The 27394-nt window shown below is 46.8% G+C and overlaps 1 protein-coding gene across 1 annotated transcript; it reads right to left on the reverse strand.

Annotated features, from left to right (window-relative positions):
• Positions 1-14629: 14629 nt before the first annotated feature.
• Positions 14630-18184, reverse strand: LOC140405401 (tubulin alpha-1C chain). The gene is made up of 4 exons (XM_072493759.1): positions 18029-18184; positions 16137-16359; positions 15838-15986; positions 14630-15723 (listed from the first exon to the last, which is right to left on the reverse strand). The coding sequence occupies exons 1-4, from the start codon at positions 18029-18031 to the stop codon at positions 14749-14751; spliced, it is 1350 nt and encodes a 449-aa protein (XP_072349860.1). The 5' UTR covers positions 18032-18184; the 3' UTR covers positions 14630-14748.
• Positions 18185-27394: the final 9210 nt, after the last annotated feature.

The following is a 27394-nucleotide window of genomic DNA, read 5'->3' on the forward strand; positions in this document are numbered from 1 at the left end:
AGGGGTAACCACCGGTTTGTCCCGGGGAAGATGGACGGGGGGTTCCAGAGCTGGCATCGGGCGGGGATTGGAAGAATGGGGGACCTGTTCATCGACGGGACGTTTGTGAGCCTAGGGGCACTGGAGGAGAAGTTCGAGTTACCCCCGGGAAATGCCTTTAGATATATGCAGGTGAGGGCTTTTGTGAGGCGACAGGTGAGGGAATTCCTGTTGCTCCCAGCACAAGAAGTTCAAGATAGGATGATCTCGGGTGTATGGGTCGGGGAGGGCAAGGTGTCGGAAATACACCAGGAGTTGAAAGAAGAGGGGGAAGCGCTGGTAGAAGAGTTGAAGGGTAAATGGGAGGAGGAGCTGGGGTAGGAGATCGAGGAAGGTCTGTGGGCTGATGCCCTAGGTAGGGTTAATTCCTCCTCCTCGTGTGCCAGGCTTAGCCTGATACAATTTAAGGTGGTCCACAGAGCGCACTTGACGGGGGCGAGGTTGAGTAGGTTCTTTGGGGTAGAGGACAGATGTGGAAGGTGCTCAGGGAGCCCGGCGAACCATGTCCATATGTTTTGGTCATGCCCGGCACTGGAGGGGTTCTGGAGAGGAGTGGCAGGAGCAATATCTCAGGTGGTGAAAGTCCGGGTCAAGCCAAGCTGGGGGCTAGCAATATTTGGAGTAGTGGACGAACCGGGAGTGCAGGAGGCGAAAGAGGCCAGCATTCTGGCCTTTGCGTCCCTAGTAGCCCGGCGAAGGATCTTGCTAATGTGGAAGGAGGTGAAGCCCCCCAGCGTGGAGGCCTGGATAAATGATATGGCAGGGTTTATCAAGTTGGAGAGGATTAAGTTTGTCTTGAGAGGGTCTGTGCAGGGGTTCTACAGGCGGTGGCAACCGTTCCTAGACTATCTCGTGGAGCGTTAGAGGAGGGTCGGTCAGCAGCAGCAGCAACCCCGGGGGGGGGGGGGGGGGGGGGGGGGGACACACACGTCCTGGGAGGGGCGGGGGAGGGGGGGGGAAAGGGGGGACTGCCTGGGAGGGTGGATGAGCAAGAGATAACATGAAGGGTTGGGGAAACTGGCATGTACGGGTGAGGGCCAGTGTACAAAGCTGTGTCAATGTATCATTTTGCCATGTATATATCTTGCTCTGCGCGATTTCTCGTTTTTTTTTGTTTGTTTCGTTTTTGTTACGAGGGGGGTGGTTATTGTTTGTACGGGAGAAAAATTGTGTTAAAAAACTTTAATAAATATATATATTTTTTAAAAATTTAACTATGTTAGTCTGGTTAATGGGTTTGTGTCCGACTTACAGGTGTGGGATAACCTCCCCCTGTCCTTGGCCGGTAGGGTTCAGACTATTAAGATGAATGTGCTCCTGAGATTTTTATTTGTTTTTCAATGTCTCCCCACTTTTCTCCCCAAGTCCTTATTTGTCAAAGTTAATGACTAAAACCCCAAGGATCCAGAGGGCATTCCTTCAGAGGATAGGCAATCAGGAGGTTTGGCTTTACCCAATTTATTATTTTATTATTGGGCAGCCAATATTGAGAAGGTACTGGTTTAGTGATCTGGGTTCTGTATGGGGGCAAATGGAGGTGATTTCCTGTAAGGATTCTAGCCTTGGTGCATTAGTGATGGCATTGCTCCCGTTCTCTCTGGCAAGATTTTCCTCTAATCCGGTGGTGGTGTCCACCCTGAGAATCTGGAAGCAGTTCAGATAGCATTTTAAACTTAGTTCCTTTTGTAAGGGGAACAAAGAGTCCACACCGAGTAGGTTGAAACAAAAACTTACTTTATTTTATAATAACTATTATGTACAGCTCGTGTAGTTCCCGACTGGGTCTCCTCTATTTGGTGTCTTACTGGCCGACTCTATTTATACAACACCAAATATTGTTGAGGGTCCGTCACCCCCTTATCGGGAGAGCTCGTACTCTGCAAGATCCACGGGGTAGTTAATCATCTCTATCCCATGCGGGTTATAACAGTTCCATGTCTTTGCTGGCCCTATCTGCAGTAATCACCTCTTTTTGCCAGCGGGTCCAGACTCTATGTTTAGGTTATGGGAGGGGACGGGTTTGGAGATGTTTGGGGACTTGTTCATGGAGCGAAGGTTTGCCAGCTGTAAGGAGCTATCGGAAAAAATGCAACTCCCTGATTCCAATCTGTTTAGATATTTTCAGATTAGTGATTTATCGTGCAAGGCTTTCCCCTTGGCACGACCACTCTCCCTGTTGAAGAGGATCTTGTCTTTGGCCGGGTCTGGTGGGGGGTTATATTTTGCAAATCCGACCAGATCCTATCAGCGGAGTCGGCTCTGTTGGGTGAGTTGAGGGTGAATTGGGTCCTATTCGTTTTTTAAATTTAGAGTATCCAATTGTTTTTTTCCAATTAAGGGGCAATTTAGTGTGGCCAATCCACCTACCCTGCACATCTTTGGGTTGTGGGGGTGAAACCCACGCAGACACGGGGAGAATGTGCAAACTCCACACCGACAGTGACCCAGAGCCGGGATCGAACCCGGTTCCTCAGCGCCGTGAGGCAGCAATGCTAACCACTGAGCCACCGTGCTGCCCCTGAACTGGGTCCTATTCTGGATGATGAGATGTGGAGCGAGGTTCTTCACAGGGTCAACTCCACGTCCTCTTGTGCTAGGCTTAGTCTGATCCAGTTCAAGGTGGTGCACAGGGATCATCTGACCAAGGAGAGGATGGGTGGCGTCTTCTGTGGGGTGGTGACAGATGTGACCGTTGTTCCCGGGGGCCGGCTAGCCACACTTATATGTTCTGGCCTTGTCCCAAGTTAGTAAGCTTCTATAAAAGCAAATTACTGCAGATGCTGGAACCTGAAACAAAAGAGAAAGCTTTTAGTAGTAAGTAGTAAGCTTTTAGCTCTCTTTCTTTAACACCATGTCAGAAATACTGAATGTCAGTTTGGAACGATGTCTGCTGGTGGCCATTTTCAGGTTATCAGACTCACTGCTGCAGATGGGGGTGGAGGATCTTCCTGCCTTTGCCTCGTTAATAGCCCAGAGACGAGTTCTGGTGGGGTGGAGGTCTCCCACTCCGCCCAGTGTCTCAGCCTGATTGGGTGACCGCATGTCGTTCTTATATTAAGTACACCGTCAGGGGGTCGGTAGAAGGGTTCTACCCAAGATGGCGGCCAATCATTTCCTTTTTTAAGGAGCTAGTCACCGTCAGTTATTAAGGAGTTTAGTTTAGTTTTGGGAGGTTAAGTTAATTTGTGCTTTGGTCGTGCTCTTTGACATTGTAATTTGGGTTCATTGTTTTATATTATTTTGTGCATAATGAAAAATTTTCAATGAACATATTTTTCAAAACGTATCTGACTAAACCATATTCTGAGAGTTTATTACTCTTTATAACTTTCAATGATGCTTTAATTTGAATTGTTTGTTACCCTAAGGAAGTGCTCGGCTGAAAGCTCCCTGCCTTTCGAGAGGATTCTTGCCGGGTTATAGTTCCTCAAATGTCAGCTGCCCTCAAGTGCCTAGCTCCATGTTGCCATTCTTCATGTGTGAGATTTGACAGTGTATCAGCAGGGTATTTGACTCAGGGGGAATCACAGGCCAAGTCTCATCCGATCTCTTACCTGATATCCACAAATGTGCACCTTCCACGATAGTGATCCCAGCACAGATCAAGCGTAAGCTCCTGTGGCTGCTCTTGTGACGAAAGCAATATCTTGAATTCCACCCATTCTTTGAAGCAACTGTCATGCTGATATATTTTCAATGGGCTAAAGTACTCTTTAAAGGAAATTGCTTGGAATAATCTTGCTTCTGACTGGAAAAGTCCACAATTGGTTTTCCTCCAACTGAAAATTCCCATGTGCTTCGGAATGGAATAAATCAATAATCATCCTGGACTTTCGAAGGTAGCAGCTGTCTCTGCCTTTCCTGCAGGGCTTTTGTCGTTCTGGACGTGCATTTCTGATGTGGAAGCACTGCCGTCACCATTCCATCACACAGTTCTTCTCAGAGATGGGACCAGCCTGCTTGACGTCTGGGTCAGATTCCCAGACCCTGATAAGTCTGCAGATTGATTTGAAAAGAGCTGACTTGGTCTCGCAGCTGCTGGTGTCATTTTTGTGACTCGCAGCTTATGTTTGTCAGGCCAGTTGCATAGTCACAAAAGTGATCCCCAGTGGTTGTGTCTCTCTCCAGAAAACCTTGTTTCGCCCAACACTGGACTGCCACAGAGGGACAAAGGACAATCCGTGCAATGCAAACAGAACTTGGCACAGATCATCTCAATTTCGGTCAAAGAATACGCAACTCCCACACTCAAAACATCACAGATGTAGGTGCTTTTTTTAGGGAGAGAATGGAGTGCAGAATGCGAGATATAACTCCGGCTGGGGACTTCTGCTTTTGTGTTTGTCAGCTGACATTATCCCACCCATTCAAAATACTTTGGGAGATTTATGAGTGATAGGATAACGTGCTGTACAAAATGTTGGGGCCTGCGACAGAAGGTTCCAGTGGAATGTGGCTAGAAGGTCAGTGGAGGGAGTGGAAATTGGGTGGGACCCGGAAATGCTGGGTCTATTTCCTGACAAGCAGCGTAAGATACTTCCCGCTGGGCTGCTGTGATGAAGGTTGTCATCAGCATAAAACCGTAGAATCCGTACAGGCAGAAGGCCGCCTTCGGCACCAACCTGCCAAAAGAGCACTCTACGTAGGCCCACTCCCCCACCGTACCCCTGTGCATTGATCATAGCCAATTCACCCAACCTACACATCTTTGGACACTAAGGGACAATTTAACATGGCCAATCCACCCTAACCTGCACATCTTTGGACACTAAGGGACAATTTATCACGGCCAATCCACCTAACCTGCACATCTTTGGACACTAAGGGACAATTTATCACGGCCAATCCACCTAACCTACACATCTTTGGACACTAAGGGACAATTTATCACGGCCAATCCACCTAACCTGCACATCTTTGGACACTAAGGAACAATTTAGCATGGCCAATCCACCTAACCTGCACATCTTTGGACACTAAGGGACAATTTAGCACGGTCAATCCACCTAACCTGCACATCTTTGGACACTAAGGAACAATTTAGCACGGCCAATCCACCTAACCTGCACATCTTTGGACACTAAGGAACAATTTAGCATGGCCAATCCACCTAACCTCCACATCTTTGGACTGTGGGAGGAAACCGGAGCACCCGGAGGAAACCCACGCAGACACGAGAAGAATGTGCAAACTCCACACAGACAGTGACCCAAGACTGGAATGGAACCCAGGTCCCTGGCGCTGCGAGGCAGCAGTGCTAACCATTTTAACTCATCCTACTTTCTCCAAATCAAAGGTGTAGCAATGGGTACCCGCATGGGTCCTAGCTACGATTCCCTTTATATGGGGTCTGTAGAAATTTCCTTGTTCCTTCCTCTTATGGACTGACCTGATCAACACTACACCCTGTATGCTTCACCTGATGCCAGTGGTTATGTAGTTACATTCATAGAATTTACAGTGCAGAAGGAGGCCATTCGGCCCATCAAGTCTGCACCGGCCTTTGGAAAGAGCACCCTACCAAAGCCCACACCTCCACCCTATCCCAGCAACCCCACCCCAACTTTTTGGACACTAAGGGCAATTTAGCTTGGCCAATCCACCTAACCTGCACATCTTTTGACTGTGGGAGGAAACCCACGCACACACGGGGAGGATGTGAAAACATTGTGTACCTTGTGTCGCCCGAGTATGTATTTTCTTTTCTTCCCATGTGCTTAATGATCCGTTGAGCTGCTCGCAGAAAAATACTTTTCACTGTACCTCGGTGCACGTGACAATAATCCAATCCAATCCAAGCTGTGATTAAGGGTCATCTGGACTCGAAACGTTAGCTCTTTTCTCTCCCTACAGATGCTGCCAGGCCTGCTGAGATTTTTCAGCATTTTCTCTTTTGGTGCTAACCACTGTGTCGCTCTGGTCTGAGATAAGGAAGGAGTCACAATTGGTGGTGTGATATTACCTGCCAGATTTCAATCCCTGCTACTTCCATACCCAGTGACTTGGATACCAGAAGGTTACTACCATCCGTTCCAATTGAGGGATGTACATAAAGGAGCCACTGAGTTCTTGGCCTGGAACTCAGAATGGCAGAATTACATTAGCCCATCTCATAAAGGAAGACAATTACCAAGGATTTTTTTTGCTGGCCCCACATCTTCCTCTCCTTTTTTCTTGGACACTCAGATTGTTATTAGTATTTTTTGTGCTCATGCTCTGTCTGCTTTTCTGTGAAAAGCCAAAAGCTTCATATATAAGATTTATGAAAATAAATAATTACATAGCTCTGATTAGGCTACAACCTGAAATGGGAGGCCATGGTAATGACCATCTGTGTACCCCCAGCCCCACGGAGCCTGGAACTTGTAAGTACCCTGGCAGTGTCTGCTCGCAACATAGACAAAACCATGCATGACCTCGATCATGTGAGCAGGTGCTTATCTGAGAATTTCATCTCAATCAAACTTGTGTTACACGAGGGTTGAAGGTAGAGCCCCTCTTGTGTCCATGGTAACGTTTGGCTGCATTAGCTACCGTCTGCCTGACATTTAATCAGTGATTCTCAAACTGATCAGCACCGGGCGAGTGGGAGATTTGCAGTAGTGATATGAGGTGTTATAACCCACACGGGTCTTACATGGTCGGGATGATTAACTACCCCATGGACCTTGCAGAATACGGGCTCCCTGATAAGCGGGCGGGGACCCTTAACAATACCTGGCTTTGTCCGTGTAGAGTTTGCACATTCTCCCTGTGTCTGCATGGGTCTTACCCCCACAACCCAAAGATGTGCAGGTTAGGTGAATTGGCCACGCTAAATTGCCCCTTCATTGTAAAATAAATAATTGGGTACTCTAAATTTATAAAAAAGAGATTGGGACGCCATTTTTAAATCCCTGATCTCCCAACCCACCTATAAGTGGGTCCTCAGCCCACTTCCCACACCTGCGCAAGGCAACCCCGGGCCTGATCCACAGCGCAGGGAATATGTCAACTGACCATGGCAGTTTCAGCCTGGCAGCACTCCTGCCACCTGGGCAATGCCAGGCTGGCATCCAGGTGGCACTGCCAGGATGTGAAGCTGGTACCAGCAGTGCCAGGGTGCCACTCTGCCCAGAGGACCAGCACCTAGGGCCTCCAATCCCCTGGGAGACCGCCACAAGGCCATTCCATCTGGTCCCCGTTTGTGGAGATGAACACTGAACGGTGCTTGCCTGGGATCTCCAAGGTGAGTTCGATCCCACACCTTGAGTAGATCACGGGGGCGCATATTAGAGTGAGACTAGCTGCCTCACTCTAATATGCAAACTCGCTAAAAAGGTGATCATGTCTTTTATCTTTCTTTTTTAAGAGAATCCAGTTATATTTTCTTTCCAATGAAGGGGCAATTTAGCATGGCCAATCCACCTACCCTGCACATCTTTGAGTTGTGGGGGTCCATATGCCTTCTTAACTATCCTGTTCACCTGCTCTGCTGCCTTCAAGGATCTGTGAACAAGTACCCCAAGATCCACCTGTTCCTCTGAGTTTCCTAGTGTCCTGCCATTCATTATATACTCCCTTGTCCTGTTTCTTCTTCGCACTTATCAGGGTTAAATACCATCTGCCACTGCTCTGCCCATCTGACCAACCCATCTATATTTTCCCAGAACCTACGACCTGCTTCAGTTTTTTAAAAAAATTTTAAGTACCCAATTCTTTTTTTTCTAATTAGGGGCAATTTTAGCTTGCCGAATCCACCTACCCTGCACATCTTTGCATGGTGAAGGTGAGACCCATGAAGACACGGAGAGAATGTGCAAACTCCACACAACAGTGACCCGGGGCCTTGAGTGGAGCATACACACCACCATGGACTGGTTATGCCAAATAGCCTGTTTAAATGCTTATGTGATCCTGTGTATAATGACTTATAATGGTTAGCACAGAAGATGCATCTTAAGAAATGTATAGTTTACAATTGTTTCCAGAGTGGTGCTTTGATCAAGACAAGAGTAAGGCGGGCTTGGTACAAGCCGGGAAGAATGAATGGATTGCAGGCACCATATGTGCACCACCGACTGAGCACATGGACCTGTCATGACTTAAGCTGCAGTTATACCCAATATACTTCATCAGTTATATAATGGGGAGTGAAAGCACAGTTCTTGCAGTGGTGGATTTAGAAAGTAATCACTGGAAGGTGTTCCTATGAACTTTGCCGCTCCAAAATGTATTTCCCGGGTTGGGGTAGGGGGGGGGGGTCCTGGAAACGTGGTACTTTTCACATAACACTCTCCAGTGTCTGGACACAGATTCCCCCTCCCAAGATAGCCACAGGAAGTCAACCCGGAAGTCATATGACAGACTGATAGGAAAGCCCCTATCAGGAATCAGCACGGTGGCGCAGTGGGTTAGCGCTGCTGCCTCACGGCGCCGAGGTCCCATCCTGGCTCTGGGTCACTGTCACGGGGAGAATGTGCAAACTCCACACGGACAGTGACCCGGGGCCGGGATCGAACCTGGGACCTCGGCGCCGTGAGGTAGTAGTGCTAACCCACTGCGCCACCGTGCCTGCCAATTATCAGACTATATAAGCAGAGCACTGACTCCTGCTAGGCAGAAGCCAACTTGATGAATGCAAGTGTTTCGGGGAGTGAAGAATTTGCTGTGCGCATACTGTGTGTTTTTTGCTAACCTTGGACTCTACAAAACTCAGATTTGGATTGAACTTTGGCCTGGATGAGAACCCGTTCTGGTAATCTGACTGTCACAATGTGTGGAGTATTCCCTGGGAAATGGATTGATCGCCCAGGTTTAAATGGGGATATACTGTGTGTTCAGTGAGGCTCAAAGAAGAGTTCGGCGTTTATTTCCTTTCTTTATTGTTTTGCTGAGTAACTGAAGATCCTTAAATAAACTTTCAGATTTTGCTATTTGGACAACTCAGCGATTGACCTGAACAAACTCCTCCCCGCCTATCACCATCCCCTTGTGACATCACAATAGCCTCAAATAGAAACAGAAAATGCTGGAAATACTCAACCGGTCTGGCAGCATCTGAGGAGAGAGACACAGAGTTAACATTCCAGGTCTGTGACCTTTCACCAGAAGGGCTAGAAAAGCTCATATTTATGTAAAATCCCTTTGTCCTTTCATTAAAATTTCCCCGCTGACCATTCTGTTCTATTCCTGAATTTTGATTAAATCAATGTACTAAAATGCCTCTGCTCTGCATATACGAGCATTTACTGTTAGTGAGCATTTTCTATGAGCATTTACTGTCCAGTGGGCATCATTTTCCTGGAAACCGAGGTATATTTTTAACTCCATAGTGTAGAGCTCTCCAAAATACGAATGTAATTAATTTTCTCTCCCTTTCTCAAATCTCTTGGCAACACTGTCTGCTACTGAGGGCGAACCAGTTTAAATTGCTTGAACTAAACAAAGAACGGTGGCACAGTGGTTAGCACTGCTGCCTCAGGGGCAGCACGGTGGCGCAGTGAGTAGCACTGCTGCCTCACGGCGCCGAGGTCCCAGGTTCGATCCCAGCTCTGGGTCACTGTTCGTGTGGAGTTTGCACATTCTCCCCGTGTCTGCGTGGGTTTCGCCCCCACAACCCAAAGATGTGCAGGCTAGGTGGATTGGCCACGCTAAATTGCCCCTTAATTAGAAAAAATGAATTGGGTACGCTAAATTTATTTTTTCAAAAGCACTGCTGCCTCACAGCGCCAGGGACCCGGGTTCAATTCCAGCCTCGGGTGGCTGGTTGTGTGGAGTCTGCATGTTCTCCCCATGGGCGTCATTCTCCGCCGGCGGGAGTCTCCGTTCTGCCGGCGCCCGGGGGTTTCCCGACGGCGTGGGGCTGCCCCACAATGGGAAACCCCATTGACCGGCCGGTGTTACGGAGACTCCCGCCGGCCGGTCGGGGCAGAAATGTGGCGGGGCGGGTAGGAGAATTTCGCCCCTCGTCTGCGTGTGTTTCCTCTGGGTGCTCCGGTTTCCTCCCACAGTCCAAACATGTGGTTAGGTTACGGGGATTGGGCGGGGAGTGGACCTGGGTAGGGTGCTCTTTTGGAAGGTCGGTGCAGATGCAGTGGGCCGAATGGCCTGTCTCCACTGTAGGAATTCTATGATTAAAATCAGAAAAGTCCCTGAAAAGGGTAAAACCCACCACCTCAGTCAAGTTTGAATGTCATTTGAATTGGAGCCCTGTGCTTCACACAGGTTTTGATAGAATACCCTGAGCTTCAGTCTTGTCAAAGTGGCCACATGGATGCAAATTTCACATTTGCACCAGTCGACGACAGGTTTTACCAGTCGATACCTGGAACATACAAAATAGGAGCAAGAGTAAGTCATTCAGCTCTTTGAACCTGCTCTGCCATTCAGCTAAATCATGGCTAATCTTCTGCATCAACTCCATTCCCTGCACTATCCCTTGATATCTTTCAATATCTAGAAATCTCTTGATCTCGGTCTTGAGTATACTCAACAATTAAGCCTCCACAATTGGTTCAACCACATGGCACAAGACTACCACAGAGTAATATGGGACAATCAGTACAATACTAACAGACCTTGGAAAAGATCATCTAAGATTCTGTGAAAGAATACATTTTTAAAAATAAATTTAGAGTATCCAATTCATATTTTCCAATTAAGGGGCAATTTAGCGTGGCCAATTCGCCTACCCTTCACACATCTTTGGGTTGTGGGGGTGAAACCCACGCAGACATGGGGAGAACGTGCAAACTCCACACGGACAGTGACCCAGAGCTGGGATCGAACCTGGGACCTCGGCGCCGTGAGGCAACAGTGCTAACCCACTGCGCCACCGCGCTGCCAGTGAAAGAATACATAATTCCCTCGCTAGCTTACACCTCGTCAGCTAACAAACATCCACCACGTTGAGATCTGATTACTATTTTGGCCCGACAGCCACATTTGGGTCTGGAAATTGTGTGGAGGGCTGGCTATAAATGCTAAAGAAATGAACAAGTATAATAAAGATACATTTTGGTTTAAAAAAAATTAATTTACAGGATGTGGGCGTCGCTGGTTAGGCCAGCATTTATTGCCCATTGCTAGTTGCCTCATTGAGAAGGTTGTGGTGAGCTGCCTTCTTGAACTGCTGCAGTCCATGTGGTGTAGGTACACCCACAGTGCTGTCATGCCCTTCTAGATGGTAGCGGTTGTGGGTGTGGAAGGTGCTGTCGAAGGAGCATTGGCGAGTTCCTGCCGTGAACCTTGTAGATGGTGCACATGGCTGCTACTGTGCGTTAGTGGTGGAGGGAGTGAATGTTTGTAGAAGGGGTAACAATCTTGCAAGCTGCTTTGTCCTGGATGGTGTTGGGCTTCTTAATCCTCTACCTCTCATTCGGAATTCTCCCTTTGTGTACCTGAACAGTGTACCTGAGTGTGGCGACGAGGGGATTTTCACAGTAACTTCATTACGGTGTTAATGTCAGCCTACTTGTGACACGAATAAAGATTATCATTCCTAGAACTGGGATTTAATAACCTCACTTTAAAATAGAGGTGCTACCAAGGACATCTGTGATCAGTTCCACACCTATTAGGGAACACAAAACCCTAACCTTAAACCACATCCTTTTCACTTTTTTAAATGTAGAGTATCCAGTTTTTTTAATATGAAGGGGCAATTTAGCGTGGCCAATCCACCGACCCAGCCCATCTTTGGGTTGTGGGGGTGAGACCCACCCAAACACAGGGAGAATGTGCAAACTCCACATGGACAGTGACCCAGGGCTGGTATTGAACCCAGGTCTCTGCTCTAAGGAGTAATACAAGCTGTTCTCATTGTCCAACTGACTGAAGAACCCCATCCCTGGTACCATTGCATAGGTGGCTATGAGAATTTGTAATGTAAAAAAATAGACAGCTGTAAGGTTTTTAATAGTTTATAGATATATAACCATTGTTGTGAGTAAAGGTACTCTTCCGTGTATAACTATCGTATGCCAATGCAGGCGTAGTGGGGTTAAAATCATGGCCTGCCAGCACCCATGGCGCCAGACCCCAGCACGAATAGCACGCAAAGACGGAATGAGAAATGTGGGGAAAAAAATTGGGTTCTCTAAATTTATTTTTAAAAATAAATAATGTTGATTTCTTTTTATAAACCATAATAAAATCCAAATGAAAAATTTGTTGTAAATGAATGTGTATGCTTGCCAAGCCAAAATGCAGTATTCTAATAAATAATTTTGAATTGCGCAATGACCTTGTGCTGCTTTCACTGCACTTTCAACGTGCCTACCTCCTTTAACAGGACGGGCACTGAAGGAAAGCCCTCCTCCAGTCTGCGATCATTGGCCTTACCTGGAAGTACTTCCGTTGGTTTTGAAGTATTTCATCTGAAGTTCCCCATGGGTCAGATGATGCACATTTTCACTAACTCCTGACATCAAACGGCCAGGCAACAGGAACAGTTGTGCACCTGGCTCGCACTGCATCTGCTGGCGTGGTGTCTCACGTTGCTGGTCAAAGTACTTTCCCTGGTGCAGCCACAAACTGACTAGAAACACTGGCAGACACGGAGTTTACCCAGGGCTGGTATAGACTGTTATCATCTTTATCTATCGAATCAACGTTGCGGTTTCATTTTAAATCAGTGTGGCATTCTCATTCCTATGCTATCCCCATTGCCTCAGAAACAATCTTTCCAGCCACGGTAACTTTGTTGCATTCCCATTACCTTCCACTGTTTCTCACAACACCAAAGCCATTTCTGTAACATTGTCGCCAGCCATGGACATTCAGTCCAGCCCTCCGCTCAACAATTGAACTCACCAACAGCTATGCTCCTTAGAACATTACAGCGCAGTACAGGCCCTTCGGCCCTCAATGTTGCGCCGACCTGTGAACCCACTCTAAAGCCCATCTACATAAGTTCCAATCAAGAGTCCAAACAAAAACCTGATTATTAAAGATGCTGGTCAATATCTTGTGACATTGTATGTAAGACCACGTTGAATTTATCAGGTCTCTAGCCGCCGACCGCCTCACTCTCTGGCGACTGTCTCAAGGCTAAACCAGGCCATTCACAACCTTGATGTCATTTGTCACCGCGATTAGCTTCCATTCCCATTTCTGCACTATCACGAAAGGCACCTAATAATAATCTTCCCAATGAGGTTACTGTGAAAAGCCCAGTCGCCACATTCTGGCACCTGTTCGGGAACACGGAGGGAGAAACAGCCCCACCTCTTCTGCAGCTGAAACTTGTGCTTTTTCTTTCCTAGATTCAACTATTCCCACCACTCCCCATGTTCCACTCATCCAAAATTAGTGCATGTACCCCAACTTGCACGTTTGATTCACCCATCACATGCTGCCCTGGCAACACCTTCATTAAAAAATTCTGACCCTAAGTTTTCAAATCCCTCAAATGTTGGTCTCCATTCTTACATTCCTCTGCAGTCAATGTGGAAATGCCAGCGCTGGACTGGGCATATCATAGAATTTAGTGCAGGAGGCCATTCAGTCCATCGAGTCTGCGCCGGCTCTTGGAAAGAGCACACTAACCAAGGTCAGCACCTTCACCCTATCCCCATAACCAGGTAACCCCACCCGACACAAAGGGCAATTTTGGACACTCTGGGCAATTTATCATGGCCAATCCACCTAACCTGCACATCATTGGACTGTGGGAGGAAACCGGAGCACCCGGAGGAAACCCACACAGACACGGGGAGAACGTGCAGACTCCGCACAGTGACCCAAGCTGGAATCGAACCTGGAGCTGTGAAGCAATTGTGCTATCCACCATGCTGCCCCAGATTAAGTCTCAGCACCAGGTTAATGTCCAACAGATTTATGTCTGGCAGCACTCCAAAAGCTTGTGACTGCAAAAAACCTGCTGGACTTTAACCTATTGATACTTCTTGAGATCTCAGCACGAATTCTGGCCTCTTGCACATCCCCTATTTAAATTGCACCACCCCTGATGGTTATGACTCAGGAACACATTCCCTAAACCTCTGCTTTCCAGACACTCCCTAAAAATCTACCATGCCATGCATGTTAGCTCTGCTGCCACAACAGCACCAAGGACCCGAGTCAGTATGGCATTGGCAATGTGTGTGTGAGTGGGTGTCCACCAACACAAGATGTGGATTGGCGATGCTAAATTGCCCCTCAATTTTAAAAATGGGTACTCCAAAATGCCAGTGGATAGGTGGCTCCTGCTCAACTGTTGGGAGGAAACGAGGCAGGGGAGTAGTTTAGCCAGGGGTCCTTCAGGATACAGGTATGGACACCCAAGTTTTTATGGAGGTGATCCGTTTGCAGATGGTTCAAGGGCATGCAAGGAAACCTACCAAAATATACTTACACGTTGAGCCCAATAGTATATTTAGTTGCCGTACTTGCCTGAAATGAGCATTTCACATTTCCCTTAGTTTTGAGAAGTTAATGTACCAGGTGGGTTATTGGTAGTCACCTTGGGAATGCTTTTGAAATTGATAGTTTGACCAACATGTGTTGCAGCTTACTTTGATGTTTTAGCCACAAAACCCCAACGTAGCTTAATTTCTAATGTGCATGCAGTTCATCCTACATTAACACAAGGTGCAAAAGACCGGTGTACAGTGGTCACTTTGAAAATCAAGCTTTATTAACAGATGTTTCACAGGAGAAAAGTAAGGCACAGAATTAGATTACAGATAAAGGAAGCAAACAAGACAACATTAAAGTTAGCACAATTTAATACTCTTCTCCTTCCTCATCAACCTCAGCACTATCAGCACCAACTTCTTCATAATCTTTCTCCAGAGCAGCCATGTCCTCACGGGCCTCTGAGAACTCGCCTTCCTCCATACCCTCACCAACATACCAGTGAACAAAGGCACGCTTGGCATACATCAGGTCAAACTTGTGGTCCAGGCGAGCCCAAGCTTCAGCAACAGCTGTGGTGTTGCTCAGCATACACACAGCCCGCTGAACCTTGGCCAGGTCACCTCCAGGTACCACAGTGGGAGGCTGGTAGTTGATACCAACCTTGAAACCAGTTGGACACCAATCCACAAATTGGATGGTACGTTTAGTTTTAATAGTAGCAATAGCTGCATTGACATCTTTTGGCACCACGTCACCCCGGTAAAGGAGACAGCAGGCCATGTACTTGCCATGGCGGGGGTCACATTTGACCATCTGGTTAGCTGGCTCGAAGCAAGCATTGGTTATCTCAGCTACTGTCAGCTGCTCATGATAGGCTTTCTCAGCCGAGATAACTGGTGCATATGTGGCCAATGGGAAGTGGATACGGGGGTATGGTACCAAGTTGGTCTGGAACTCTGTCAGATCAACATTCAGGGCACCATCAAAGCGGAGTGAGGCAGTGATAGAGGACACTATCTGGCTAATGAGACGGTTCAGGTTGGTATAAGTTGGCCGGTCAATGTCGAGGTTTCGTCGGCAGATGTCGTAGATGGCTTCATTGTCAACCATGAAAGCACAATCAGAATGCTCCAGGGTGGTGTGAGTGGTCAGGATAGAGTTGTAGGGTTCTACCACTGCAGTAGACACTTGTGGAGCTGGGTAGATGGAGAATTCAAGCTTGGATTTCTTGCCATAGTCAACAGAGAGACGCTCCATCAGCAGGGATGTAAAACCAGAGCCAGTGCCACCACCAAAGCTGTGGAAGACCAGGAAACCCTGGAGACCTGTGCATTGGTCAGCCTGTGGAAGACAAATGTAAATATCAGTTACCTGGTATCTCAATACAGCTAGTGGCAACATTTAACTTCGCCACATGGGGGATGGATACCTGTCCACAGCAGGTAATGGACTCACCAGTTTACGGATTCGGTCCAAAACCAGGTCAATGATCTCCTTGCCAATTGTGTAATGCCCACGGGCATAGTTATTGGCTGCATCTTCCTTCCCAGTGATGAGCTGTTCAGGGTGGAAGAGCTGACGGTAAGTACCAGTACGAACCTCATCTGGGATGGACAAAGAGAAAATTCAGTGATACACACACTACAACAGAACAAGCACCTGGGGTAAAATCATGAAATGCAATCAGGATAACCAGAAAATCGCAATTAAATACATGGCTTGTGGCAATTATCACACATGCACATGTCACTTACCTATGACAGTTGGCTCCAAGTCCACGAACACAGCTCGTGGAACATGTTTGCCTGCTCCCGTTTCACTGAAAAAAGTGTTGAAGGAATCATCGCCACCTCCGATGGTTTTGTCACTGGGCATCTGCCCATCAGGCTGGATGCCGTGTTCCAAGCAGTAGAGCTCCCAGCAGGCATTCCCAATCTGGACTCCAGCCTGGCCAACATGGATACTGATACACTCACGCTGTGGGTGAAAAAGAATGTGTAAATATTTACTGTATTCAACATATCCCTACAAGCATACAACACTGAAAGCTGAAGTTGGGTTTAAACCAGCAAAAACTAAAGGGGAAAAAAATTGATTACAAGATCATAGCAAACTAAATTGACACCAAGCTACAATTTATTGCATGTTGCAAAATGTTCACCATATATCATTATTAACTTTTAACATCAACTTTTCCTTTGAGGAATTGCAACTGTTCAAATATTTGCAAATGAGTATACCATTTTGCAAAGGTTACATTTCAAATTATCACTTGCAGCCTGCAAACGCTGCATGGACGTGGAACATAAAAGCCTCTATGATTGGATTGGTCTGTCATGTGTACTGCGGTACAGTGAAAAGTAATTTTCTGCAAGCAGCTCAACAGATCATTAAGCACCGGAATCGGATAAAGCATACAGGGTGTAGTGTTAATGAGGTCAGTCCGTAAGAGGGTCATTTAGGAGTCTGGTAACAGCAGGGAGGAAGCTGCTTCTTGAGTCTGTTCATGCGTGTTCTCAGACTGTATCTCCTGCCCGATGGAAGAAGTTGGAAGAATGAGTAACCCGGGTGGGGTCTTTGATTATGCTGCCCCCTGTCCCAAGGCAGCGGGAGGTGTAGATTGAGTCAATGGATGGGAGGCAGGTTAATGTGACGGAATTTAATTGGAAAATCAAGATTCTAGAAAAGAAAACGACCAGCCTAGAAAGGCATGGTGGAGGGAATTAATGAATTGAATGTTTTAGATTTTAAAGCCAACTACAGTCGCTTCTGCTGGAGAAAAAGTATAAAGAGGCAGCAGTTTTCTGCAGATTGTCAGCCCTCATGATCTCATCCCAACGCCAAATCACCAGCCATGTGACTGGGTTACAAATTACATCATCTCTCCAGACAAGGACATCCTCCAGCTGCTCCTAGAGGACAAAAAAAATCCAGACACAAATGAAAAAAAAAGTTACATGAGAAGCACCAACCCCGGGGGGGTTAGTTCCGCTCACAAACCGCCTCCAAACGGCCAGCCCCTTCAAAAAAGAAAAAAGGCGCCACCCAGAGAGATTGCGTATTCAGTTATCGGGTTGCAGCCAGAAAATCGCAGGAGGCTCTCCTTTCATCGCAAGTCTTCTTGCGAAGGGTTTGCAGTGGATTTGGGGGGGGGTACAATGAGTGGGTTTACGCCGTTAAACCGCCCTGTGCCCGCCTCGTGCTAACTAACCGCCACCCACACCCGCCATTTTGACTTGGTGCAGAGAGGGGAGTGCTGCAGTTCAAATTCCCCCCCTGCCCCCTCTCCCCCCGCAAATCAATCCCCTTTCTCCCCGCCACACCGATCCTGGGATGGAGAGGGGGGGGGGGGGGGGGGGGAAATGGGATGGACCGCTTTCCCCTCAGCAGCAATGCTGCTGCCCGCCCCGGGGACGGTTAGCGAGCCAAAAGGCGGGAAAAGCCCCCAGGCGCTCACACGGCGAACTGGCACCAAACCCCGGCAAACGGGCGACACGAGGCAAGCTTCCACATTTAGGGCGTGCAAGCAAACAGGAAAAACGATTTAATTCTAAATCTGGGAATTATTTATAAAAACCAATTCAAGTCATTTTTCACCCTCCACGCTTTAGATTCGGCATGACTAACCCGCCAGGAAGGAACTCACCATTTTTTTTCACTTTTAGCTTTCTTTCAAATTTTCCTCCAAGGAAAAAGAATCACTTTGACTCGGCGTCAACGCTTGGGCTCTTACAAGCAGACAACAAGGAGTCGCTGTAAGAGATCTCTAGCGCTTCACTGCGGGCGCGGCCGCTTTAATAGGCTGGCTGACGTCATAATGGAGGCGGGGCTGCGTCAGTGACGCAGGGCGGGGTCAGTGGGGATGATTGACAGCCGCCCCCGGCCGGCCGCCCAGAAACGTGACTGGTCCGCTCAATACAATTCAAACAAAAATGCCTGAAAAAGGAAATGTGGCAGCAGGCGGGGGCCTGCTCTGGCAGCATGCACTTCCGCTTCCGGTTCCAAGCCATTGTTTCAGCTCCCTTCACTCATGCTTGAGAGCCAGCCACATCGAAAAACACTTTTTTTTTTACTTAGCCAGAATCGTTTACATAATTTACGGGTATTAAAGAAATAGCCATTTCTTCAGAACTTAGCATTAAGGATTAGGCTCATCAAACCTGGCTACTCCCACTCAATGTGATGGCTGATTTAGAACATAGAAAATACAGCACAGAACAGGCCCTTCGGCCCACGATGTTGTGCCGAACCTTTGTCCTAGATTAATCATAGATTATCATAGAATTTACAGTGCAGAAGGAGGCCATTCGGCCCCCCGAGTCTGCACCGGCTCTTGGAAAGAGCACCCTACCCAAAGTCAACACCTCCACCCCATCCCCACAACCCAGTAACCCCACCCAACACTAAGGGCAATTTATCATGGCCAATCCACCTAACCTGCACATCTTTGGACTGTGGGAGGAAACCGGAGCACCCGGAGGAAACCCACGCTGACACGGGGAGAATGTGCAGACTCCGCACAGACAATGACCCAAGCCGGAATCGAACCTGGGACCCTGGAGCTGTGAAGCAATTGTGCTATCCACAATGCTACCGTTCTGCCCTTAAGAACAAATAAATCTACACTATATCATTCTACCGTAATCCATGTACCTATCCAATAGCTGCTTGAAGGTCCCTCATGTTTCCGACTCAACTACTTCCACAGGCAGTGCATTCCATACCCCCACTACTCTCTGGGTAAAGAACCTACCTCTGACATCCCCCCCTATATCTTCCACCATTCACCTTAAATTTATGTCCCCTTGTAATGGTTTGTTCCACCCGGGGAAAAAGTCTCTGACTGTCTGCTCTATCTATTCCCCTGATCATCTTATAAACCTCTATCAAGTCGCCCCTCATCCTTCTCCGTTCTAATGAGAAAAGGCCTAGCACCCTCAACCTTTCCTCGTAAGACCTACTCTCCATTCCAGGCAACATCCTGGTAAATCTCCTTTGCACCTTTTCCAAAGCTTCCACATCCTTCCTAAAATGAGGCGACCAGAACTGTACACAATACTCCAAATGTGGCCTTACCAAAGTTTTGTACAGCTGCATCATCACCTCACGGCTCTTAAATTCAATCCCTCTGTTAATGAACGCGAGCACACCATAGGCCTTCTTCACAGCTCTATCCACTTGAGTGGCAACTTTCAAAGATGTATGAACATAGACCCCAAGATCTCTCTGCTCCTCCACATTGCCAAGAACTCTACCGTTAACCCTGTATTCCGCATTCATATTTGTCTTTCCAAAATGGACAACCTCACACTTTTCAGGGTTAAGCTCCATCTGCCACTTCTCAGCCCAGCTCTGCATCCTATCTATGTCTCTTTGCAGCCAACAACAGCCCTCCTCACTATCCACAACTCCACCAATCTTCGTATCGTCTGCAAATTTACTGACCCACCCTTCAACTCCCTCATCCAAGTCATTAATGAAAATCACAAACAGCAGAGGATCCAGAACTGATCCCTGCGGTACGCCACTGGTAACTGGGATCCAGGCTGAATATTTTCCATCCACCACCACTCTCTGACTTCTATCGGTTAGCCAGTTCGTTATCCAACTGGCCAAATTTCCCACTATCCCATGCCTCCTTACTTTCTGCATAAGCCTACCATGGGGAACCTTATCAAATGCCTTACTAAAATCCATGTACACTACATCCACTGCTTTACCTTCATCCACATGCTTGGTCACCTCAAAGAATTCAATAAGACTTGTAAGGCAAGACCTACCCCTCACAAATCCGTGCTGACTATCCCTAATCAAGCAGTGTCTTTCCAGATGCTCAGAAATCCTATCCTTCAGTACCCTTTCCATTACTTTGCCTACCACCGAAGTAAGACTAACTGGCCTGTAATTCCCAGGGTTATCCCTAGTCCCTTTTTTGAACAGGGGCACGACATTCGCCACTCTCCAATCCCCTGGTACCACCCCTGTTGACAGTGAGGACGAAAAGATCATTGCCAACGGCTCTGCAATTTCATCTCTTGCTTCCCATAGAATCCTTGGATATATCCCGTCAGGCCCGGGGGACTTGTCTATCCTCAAGTTTTTCAAAATGCCCAACACATCTTCCTTCCTGACAAGTATTTCCTCGAGCTTACCAGTCTGTTTCACGCTGTCCTCTCCAATAATATGGCCCCTCTCATTTGTAAATACAGAAGAAAAATACTCGTTCAAGACCTTTCCTATCTCTTCAGACTCAATACACAATCTCCCACTACTGTCCTTGATCGGACCTACCCTCGCTCTAGTCATTCTCATATTTCTCACATATGTGTAAAAGGCCTTGGGGTTTTCCTTGATCCTACCCGCCAAAGATTGTTCATGCCCTCTCTTAGCTCTCCTAATCCCTTTCTTCAGTTCCCTCCTGGCTATCTTGTATCCCTCAAGCGCCCTGTCTGAACCTTGTTTCCTCAGCCTTACATAAGTCTCCTTTTTCCTCTTAACAAGACTTTCAACCTCTCTTGTCAACCATGGTTCCCTCACTCGACCATCTCTTCCCTGCCTGACAGGGACATACATATCAAGGACACGTAGTACCTGTTCCTTGAACAAGTTCCACATTTCACTTGTGTCCTTCCCTGACAGCCTATGTTCCCAACTTATGCCCTTCAATTCTTGTCTGACAACATCGTATTTACCCTTCCCCCAATTGTAAACCTTGCCCTGTTGCACGCACCTATCTCTCTCCATTACTAAAGTGAAAGTCACAGAATTGTGGTCACTATCTCCAAAATGCTCCCCCACTAACAAATCTATCACTTGCCCTGGTTCATTACCAAGTACCAAATCCAATATTGCCTCCCCTCTTGATTTACTTCAACTTTCCCACCTGATTCCCCCTGTCCTTTTTAAATCCAAAAATCTGTCACTTTGTCTTGAATATAATCTCTCTATACAGTGAATTCCAAAGATTCACAACACCAGAGGTTTCTTCGAGAACAAAAACAGAAAATGCTGGACAATCTCAGCAGGTCTGACAGCATCTGTGGAGAGAGAAGGGAGCGAACATTTTGCGTCGAGATGACTTTGTCAAAGCTGATTTCTTCTCCTTATCACTGTCCTAAATGACCAACTCCTCATTCTGAGACTATGATCCCCAACTGAGGCAGGTTTAGCACAGTGGGCTAAACAGCTGGCTTGTAATGCAAAACAAGGCCAGCAGCTTCAACTCCCGTACCAGCCTCCCCGAACAGGCGCCGGAATGTGGCGACAAGGGGCTTTTCACAGTAACTTAATTGAAGCCTACTTGTGACAATAAATATTATTATTACTATCAAGTAGGGCGGCACGGTAGCACAGTGACACTGTTGCTTCACAGCTCCAGGGTCCCGGGTTCGATTCCCGGCTTGGGTCACTGTCTGTGTGGAGTCTGCACGTTCTCCCCGTGTCTGCGTGGGTTTCCTCCGGGTGCTCCGGTTTCCTCCCACAAGTCCCGAAAGACGTGCTGTTTGGTGAATTGGACATTCTGAATTCTCCCTCTGTGACCCGAACAGGCGCCGGAATGTGGCGACGAGGGGATTTTCACAGTAACTTCATTGCAGTGTTAATGTAAGCCTACTTGTGACACTAATAAAGATTATTTAGTCTCTTAAGAAGCAGTACGGTGACACAGTGCCGGGTATCCGGGTTTGATTCCGGCCTTCGGGGACTGCAGTTTGTACATACTCCCCATATCTAGCAAAAACACGAAGGCAGATTACTACCTGAATAGCAAAAACAGGAAGGCAGGTTGCTACCTGAATGGTTGTAAATTGGGAGAGGGGAGTGTGCAGCGGGACCTGGGTGTCCTTGTGCACCATTTGCTGAAGGTAAGCATGCAGGTGCAGCAGGCGGTAAAGAAGGCTAATGGTACGTTGGCCTTCATTGCGAGAGGTTTCGAGTATAGAAGCAGGGATGTGTTGCTGCAATTGTACAGGGCCTTGGTGAGGCCACACCTGGAGTATTGTGGGCAGTTTTGGTCTCCTTCTCTGTGGAAGGATGTTCTTGCTCTCGAGGGAGTGCAGCGAAGGTCTACCAGACTGATTCCAGGGATGGCGGGACTGTCATATGAGGAGAGATTGACTAGGTTGGGATTATTCTCGCTGGAGTTCAGAAGAATGAGGGGGGATCTCATTGAGACTTATACAGTTCTAACAGGACTAGACAGGGTAGATGCAGGGAAGATGTTACCAATGATGGGTGTGTCCAGAACCAGGGGTCACAGTCTGAGGATTCAGGGTAAACCATTTCAGACAGAGATAAGGAGACACTTCTTCACACAAAGAGTGGTGAGCCTGTGGAATTCATTACCGCAGGAAGTAGTTGATACTAAAACTTTGAATACATTCAAGAGGCAGCTGGATATAGCACTTGGGGAGAATGGGATCAAAGGCTATGGGGAGAAAGCAGGATTAGGCTATTGAGTTGGATGATCAGTCATGATTGTGATGAATGACGGAGCAGGCTCGAAGGGCCAAAAGGCCTCCTCCTGCTCCTATCTTCTATGTATCTATGTATCTGCATGGGTTCACTCTCACAGTCCAAAGATGTGCAAGTTAGGTGGGGTTATAGAGTGGGGTTATAGAGTGCTCTTTCAGAGGGTTGGTGCAGACTCGATGGGCAAAATGGCCTCCTGTACTGTAGGGATTCTATGATAAGAATGTTTTGTGTTTGAATGATATCAGCTCTCATTCTTCTAAACTCCAGAGAATATAGACCTGGCCGACTCAGTCTCTCCTCATAGAACAATCACAGGAACCAGCTTTGTAATCCTATGTTGCACTTCCTCGAAGGCTAAACATTTCCTTTCTTAAGGAGACCAAACTCAACACTACTCCGTGTGTGATTTCACCAAGACCCTGTGTGATTGCAATAAGATATCTTTAATTGTATACACTAATCCCATTGTAATAAAGGCTAATGTACCATTAACCTTCCTAATTGCATGCTGTACCTGCAGGTTACCTCCTGTGATTTGTTTACAAGAACAACCAGATCCCTCCAAATGCAACATTTCTCAGTCTCTCACCATTTTTAAAACATGCTCCTTTTCCTACCAACTCGAGCTTTTCAGCCAAGTTATTTCTTGCCCAAGCAATAATCTGCTGGCTTTTCTTTTGCAGCAAAGGTCTGAAACCTGCAGATTAAAAGTACAACAAATACACTTAATCAGATTTTAAATTGACTGGCAGTAAACTTCCCTCCTTTCAATTGCAGTGTTTTTTTTCTCCACGTATAATGGCCAATAGAAATGTGTGTGTCTCCTTCAATCCTCTTATCATACCCACTGGAAAACCGCCCAACAGCACTGTAGTTTCTGATGAGAAGTAATTGACCTGAAACATAACTCTATTTCTCTCTCCACAGACATTGCCTGACCTGCACAATATTTCCAGCATTTTCTGTTTTTAATTTCAGATTTCCTGCAGAATCACAGAAAATGTGCAGAAGAGGCCCTTCGGCCCATCGAGTCTGCACCGACACATGGAAAACTCCTGACCTGCCCACCTAATCCCACTTGCCAGCACTTGGCCCTATAGCCTGGAATGTTGTGACGTGCCAAGTGCCCATCCAGGTACTTTGTAAAGGATGTGAGGCAACCCGCCTCTACCCCCCTCCCAGGCAGCGCGTTCCAGACCCTCACCACCCTCTGGGGAAAAAGGGTTTCCCTCAAATCCTCCCTAAACCTCCTGCCCCTCATTTTGAACTTCTGTAAAGGATAGCTCTGTTATTTAAGGATGACATCCGGGCAACAGTAAGGGATGACATCGGTGCTATGGAGGATAAGGTTGAATCCATTTGGGTGGAAATCAGGCGAAAAAGTCACTGATAGGAGTAGTCTATAGGCCACCAAATAGTAACATTATGCTGGGGCAGGCAATAAACAAAGAAATAACACATGCATGTAGAAATGGTACAGCAGTTATCATGGGGGATTTTGATCTACATGTTGATTGGTTTAACCTGGTCGGTCAAGGCAGCCTTGAGGAGGAGTTTATAGAATGTATCCGCGATAGTTTCCTAGAACAGTATGTAATGGAACCTACGAGGGAACAAGCGGTCCCAGATCTGGTCCTGTGTAATGAGACAGGATTGATTCAGGATCTCATAGTTAGGGATCCTCTCGGAAGGAGCGATCACAATATGGTGGAATTTAAAATACAGATGGAGGGTGAGAAGGTAAAATCAAGCACTAGTGTTTTGTGCTTAAACAAAGGAGATTACAATGGGATGGGAGAAGAACTAGCTAAGGTAGACTGGGAGCAAAGACTTTATAGTGAAACAGTTGAGGAACAGTGGAGAACCTTCCAAGTGATTTTTCACAGTGCTCAGCAAAGGTTTATACCAACAAAAAGGAAGGACGGTAAAAAGAGGGAAAATCGACCGTGGATATCTAAGGAAATAAGGGAGAGTATCAAATTGAAGGAAAAAACATACAAAGTAGCAAAGATCAGTGGGAGACTAGAGGACTGGGAAATCTTTAGGGGGCAACAGAAAGCTACTAAAAAAGCTATAAAGAAGAGTAAGATAGATTATGAGAGTAAACTTGCTCAGAATATAAAAACAGATAGTAAAAGATTCTACAAATACATAAAACAAAAAAGAGTGGCTAAGGTAAATATTGGTCCTTTAGAGGATGAGAAGGGAGATTTAATAATGGGAGATGAGGAAATGGCTGAGGAACTGAACAGGTTTTTTGGGTCGGTCTTCACAGTGGAAGACACAAATAACATGCCAGTGACTGATGGAAATGAGGCTATGACAGGTGAGGCCTTGACAGGATTGTTATCACCAAGGAGGTAGTGATGGGCAAGCTAATGGGGCTAAAGGTAGACAAGTCTCCTGGACCTGATGGAATGCATCCCAGAGTGCTAAAAGAGATGGCTAGGGAAATTGCAAATGCACTAGTGATAATTTACCAAAATTCACTAGACTCTGGGGTGGTCCCGGCGGATTGGAAATTAGCAAACGTGACACCACTGTTTAAAAAAGGAGGTAGGCAGAAAGCGGGTAATTATAGGCCAGTGAGCTTAACTTCGGTGGTAGGGAAGATGCTGGAATCTATCATCAAGGAAGAAATAGCGAGGCATCTGGATGGAAATTGTCCCATTGGGCAGACGCAGCATGGGTTCAGAAAGGGCAGGTCGTGCCTAACTAATTTAGTGGAATGTTTTGAGGACATTAACAGTGCGGTAGATAACGGGGAGCCAATGGATGTGGTATATCTGGATTTCCAGAAAGCCTTTGACAAGGTGCCACACAAAAGGTTGTTGCATAAGATAAAGATGCATGGCATTAAGGGGAAAGTAGTAGCATGGATAGAGGATTGGTTAATTAATATGAAGCAAAGAGTGGGGATTAATGGGTGTTTCTCTGGTTGGCAATCAGTAGCTAGTGGTGTCCCTCAGGGATCAGTGTTGGGCCCACAACTGTTCACAATTTACATAGATGATTTGGAGTTGGGGACCAAGGGCAATGTGTCCAAGTTTGCAGACGACACTAAGATAGGTGGTAAGGCAAAAAGTGCAGAAGATATTGGAAGTCTGCAGAGGGATTTGGATAGGCTAAGTGAATGGGCTAGGGTCTGGCAGATGGAATACAATGTTGACAAATGTGAGGTTATCCATTTTGGTAGGAATAACAGCAAAAGGGATTATTATTTAAATGATAAAATATTAAAACATGCTGCTGTGCAGAGAGACCTGGGTGTGCTAGTGCATGAGTCGCAAAAAGTTGGTTTACAGGTGCAACAGGTGATTAAGAAGGCAAATGGAGTTTTGTCCTTCATTGCTAGAGGGATGGAGTTTAAGACTAGGGAGGTTCTGCTGCAATTGTATAAGGTGTTAGTGAGGCCACACCTGGAGTATTGTGTTCAGTTTTGGTCTCGTTACTTGAGAAAGGATGTACTGGCACTGGAGGGTGTGCAGAGGAGATTCACTAGGTTAATCCCAGAGCTGAAGGGGTTGGATTACGAGGAGAGGTTGAGTAGACTGGGACTGTACTCGTTGGAATTTAGAAGGATGAGGGGGGATCTTATAGAAACATATAAGATTATGAAGGGAATAGATAGGATAGATGCGGGCAGGTTGTTTCCACTGGCGGGTGAAAGCAGAACTAGGGGGCATAGCCTCAAAATAAGGGGAAGTAGGTTTAGGACTGAGTTTAGGAGGAACTTCTTCACCCAAAGGGTTGTAAATCTATGGAATTCCTTGCCCAGTGAAGCAGTAGAGGCTCCTTCATTAAATGTTTTTAAGATAAAGATAGATAGTTTTTTGAAGAATAAAGGGATTAAGGGTTATGGTGTTCGGGCCGGAACGTGGAGCTGAGTCCTCAAAAGATCAGCCATGATCTCATTGAATGGTGGAGCAGGCTCGAGGGGCCAGATGGCCTACTCCTGCTCCTAGTTCTTATGTTCTTATAACAGCTGCTCCCTATCCACCCTGTCCATGCCCCTCACAATCTTGTCCACCTCGATCAGGTCGCCCCTCAGTCTTCTCTGCTCCATCAAAAACAACCCAAGCCTATCCAACCTCTCTTCATAACTTAAATGTTCCACCCCAGGCAACATCCTGGTGAATCTCCTCTACACCCCCTCCAGTGCAATCACATCCTCCCTAGAATGTGGCAACCAGAATTGCACACAGTACTCCAGCTGTGACCTCACCAAAGTTCGATACAACTCCAACATGACCTCCCTGCTTATGTAATCTATGCCTCGATTGATAAAGGCAAGTGTCCCATATGCCTTATTAACCTGCCCTTCTGCCTTCAGAGATCTGTGGACAAACACTCCAAGGTCCCTTTGTTCCTCAGAGCTTCCCAGTGTGATGCCATTCACTGAATACTTCCTTGTCACATTACTCCTTCCAAAGTGTATCACCTCACACTTTTCAGAGTTAAATTCCATCTGCCATTTATCTGCCCACTTGACCATCCCATCTATATATCTTCCTGTAACCCAAGACGCTCAACCTCACTG

The sequence above is a fragment of the Scyliorhinus torazame genome, chromosome X (assembly GCF_047496885.1).
Source record: "Scyliorhinus torazame isolate Kashiwa2021f chromosome X, sScyTor2.1, whole genome shotgun sequence".
In the NCBI taxonomy this organism is placed as follows: Eukaryota; Metazoa; Chordata; class Chondrichthyes; order Carcharhiniformes; family Scyliorhinidae; genus Scyliorhinus; species Scyliorhinus torazame.

Bases quoted from the DNA above. Each gene is read 5' to 3' on its own strand.
- LOC140405401 (XM_072493759.1), bottom strand. The intron at 15,987-16,136 runs GTAAGTGACATG...TGTCCATCCCAG, and splicing joins CTTGGAGCCAACTGTCATAG to ATGAGGTTCGTACTGGTACT. The intron at 15,724-15,837 runs GTGAGTCCATTA...TGTCTTCCACAG, and splicing joins TGGACCGAATCCGTAAACTG to GCTGACCAATGCACAGGTCT.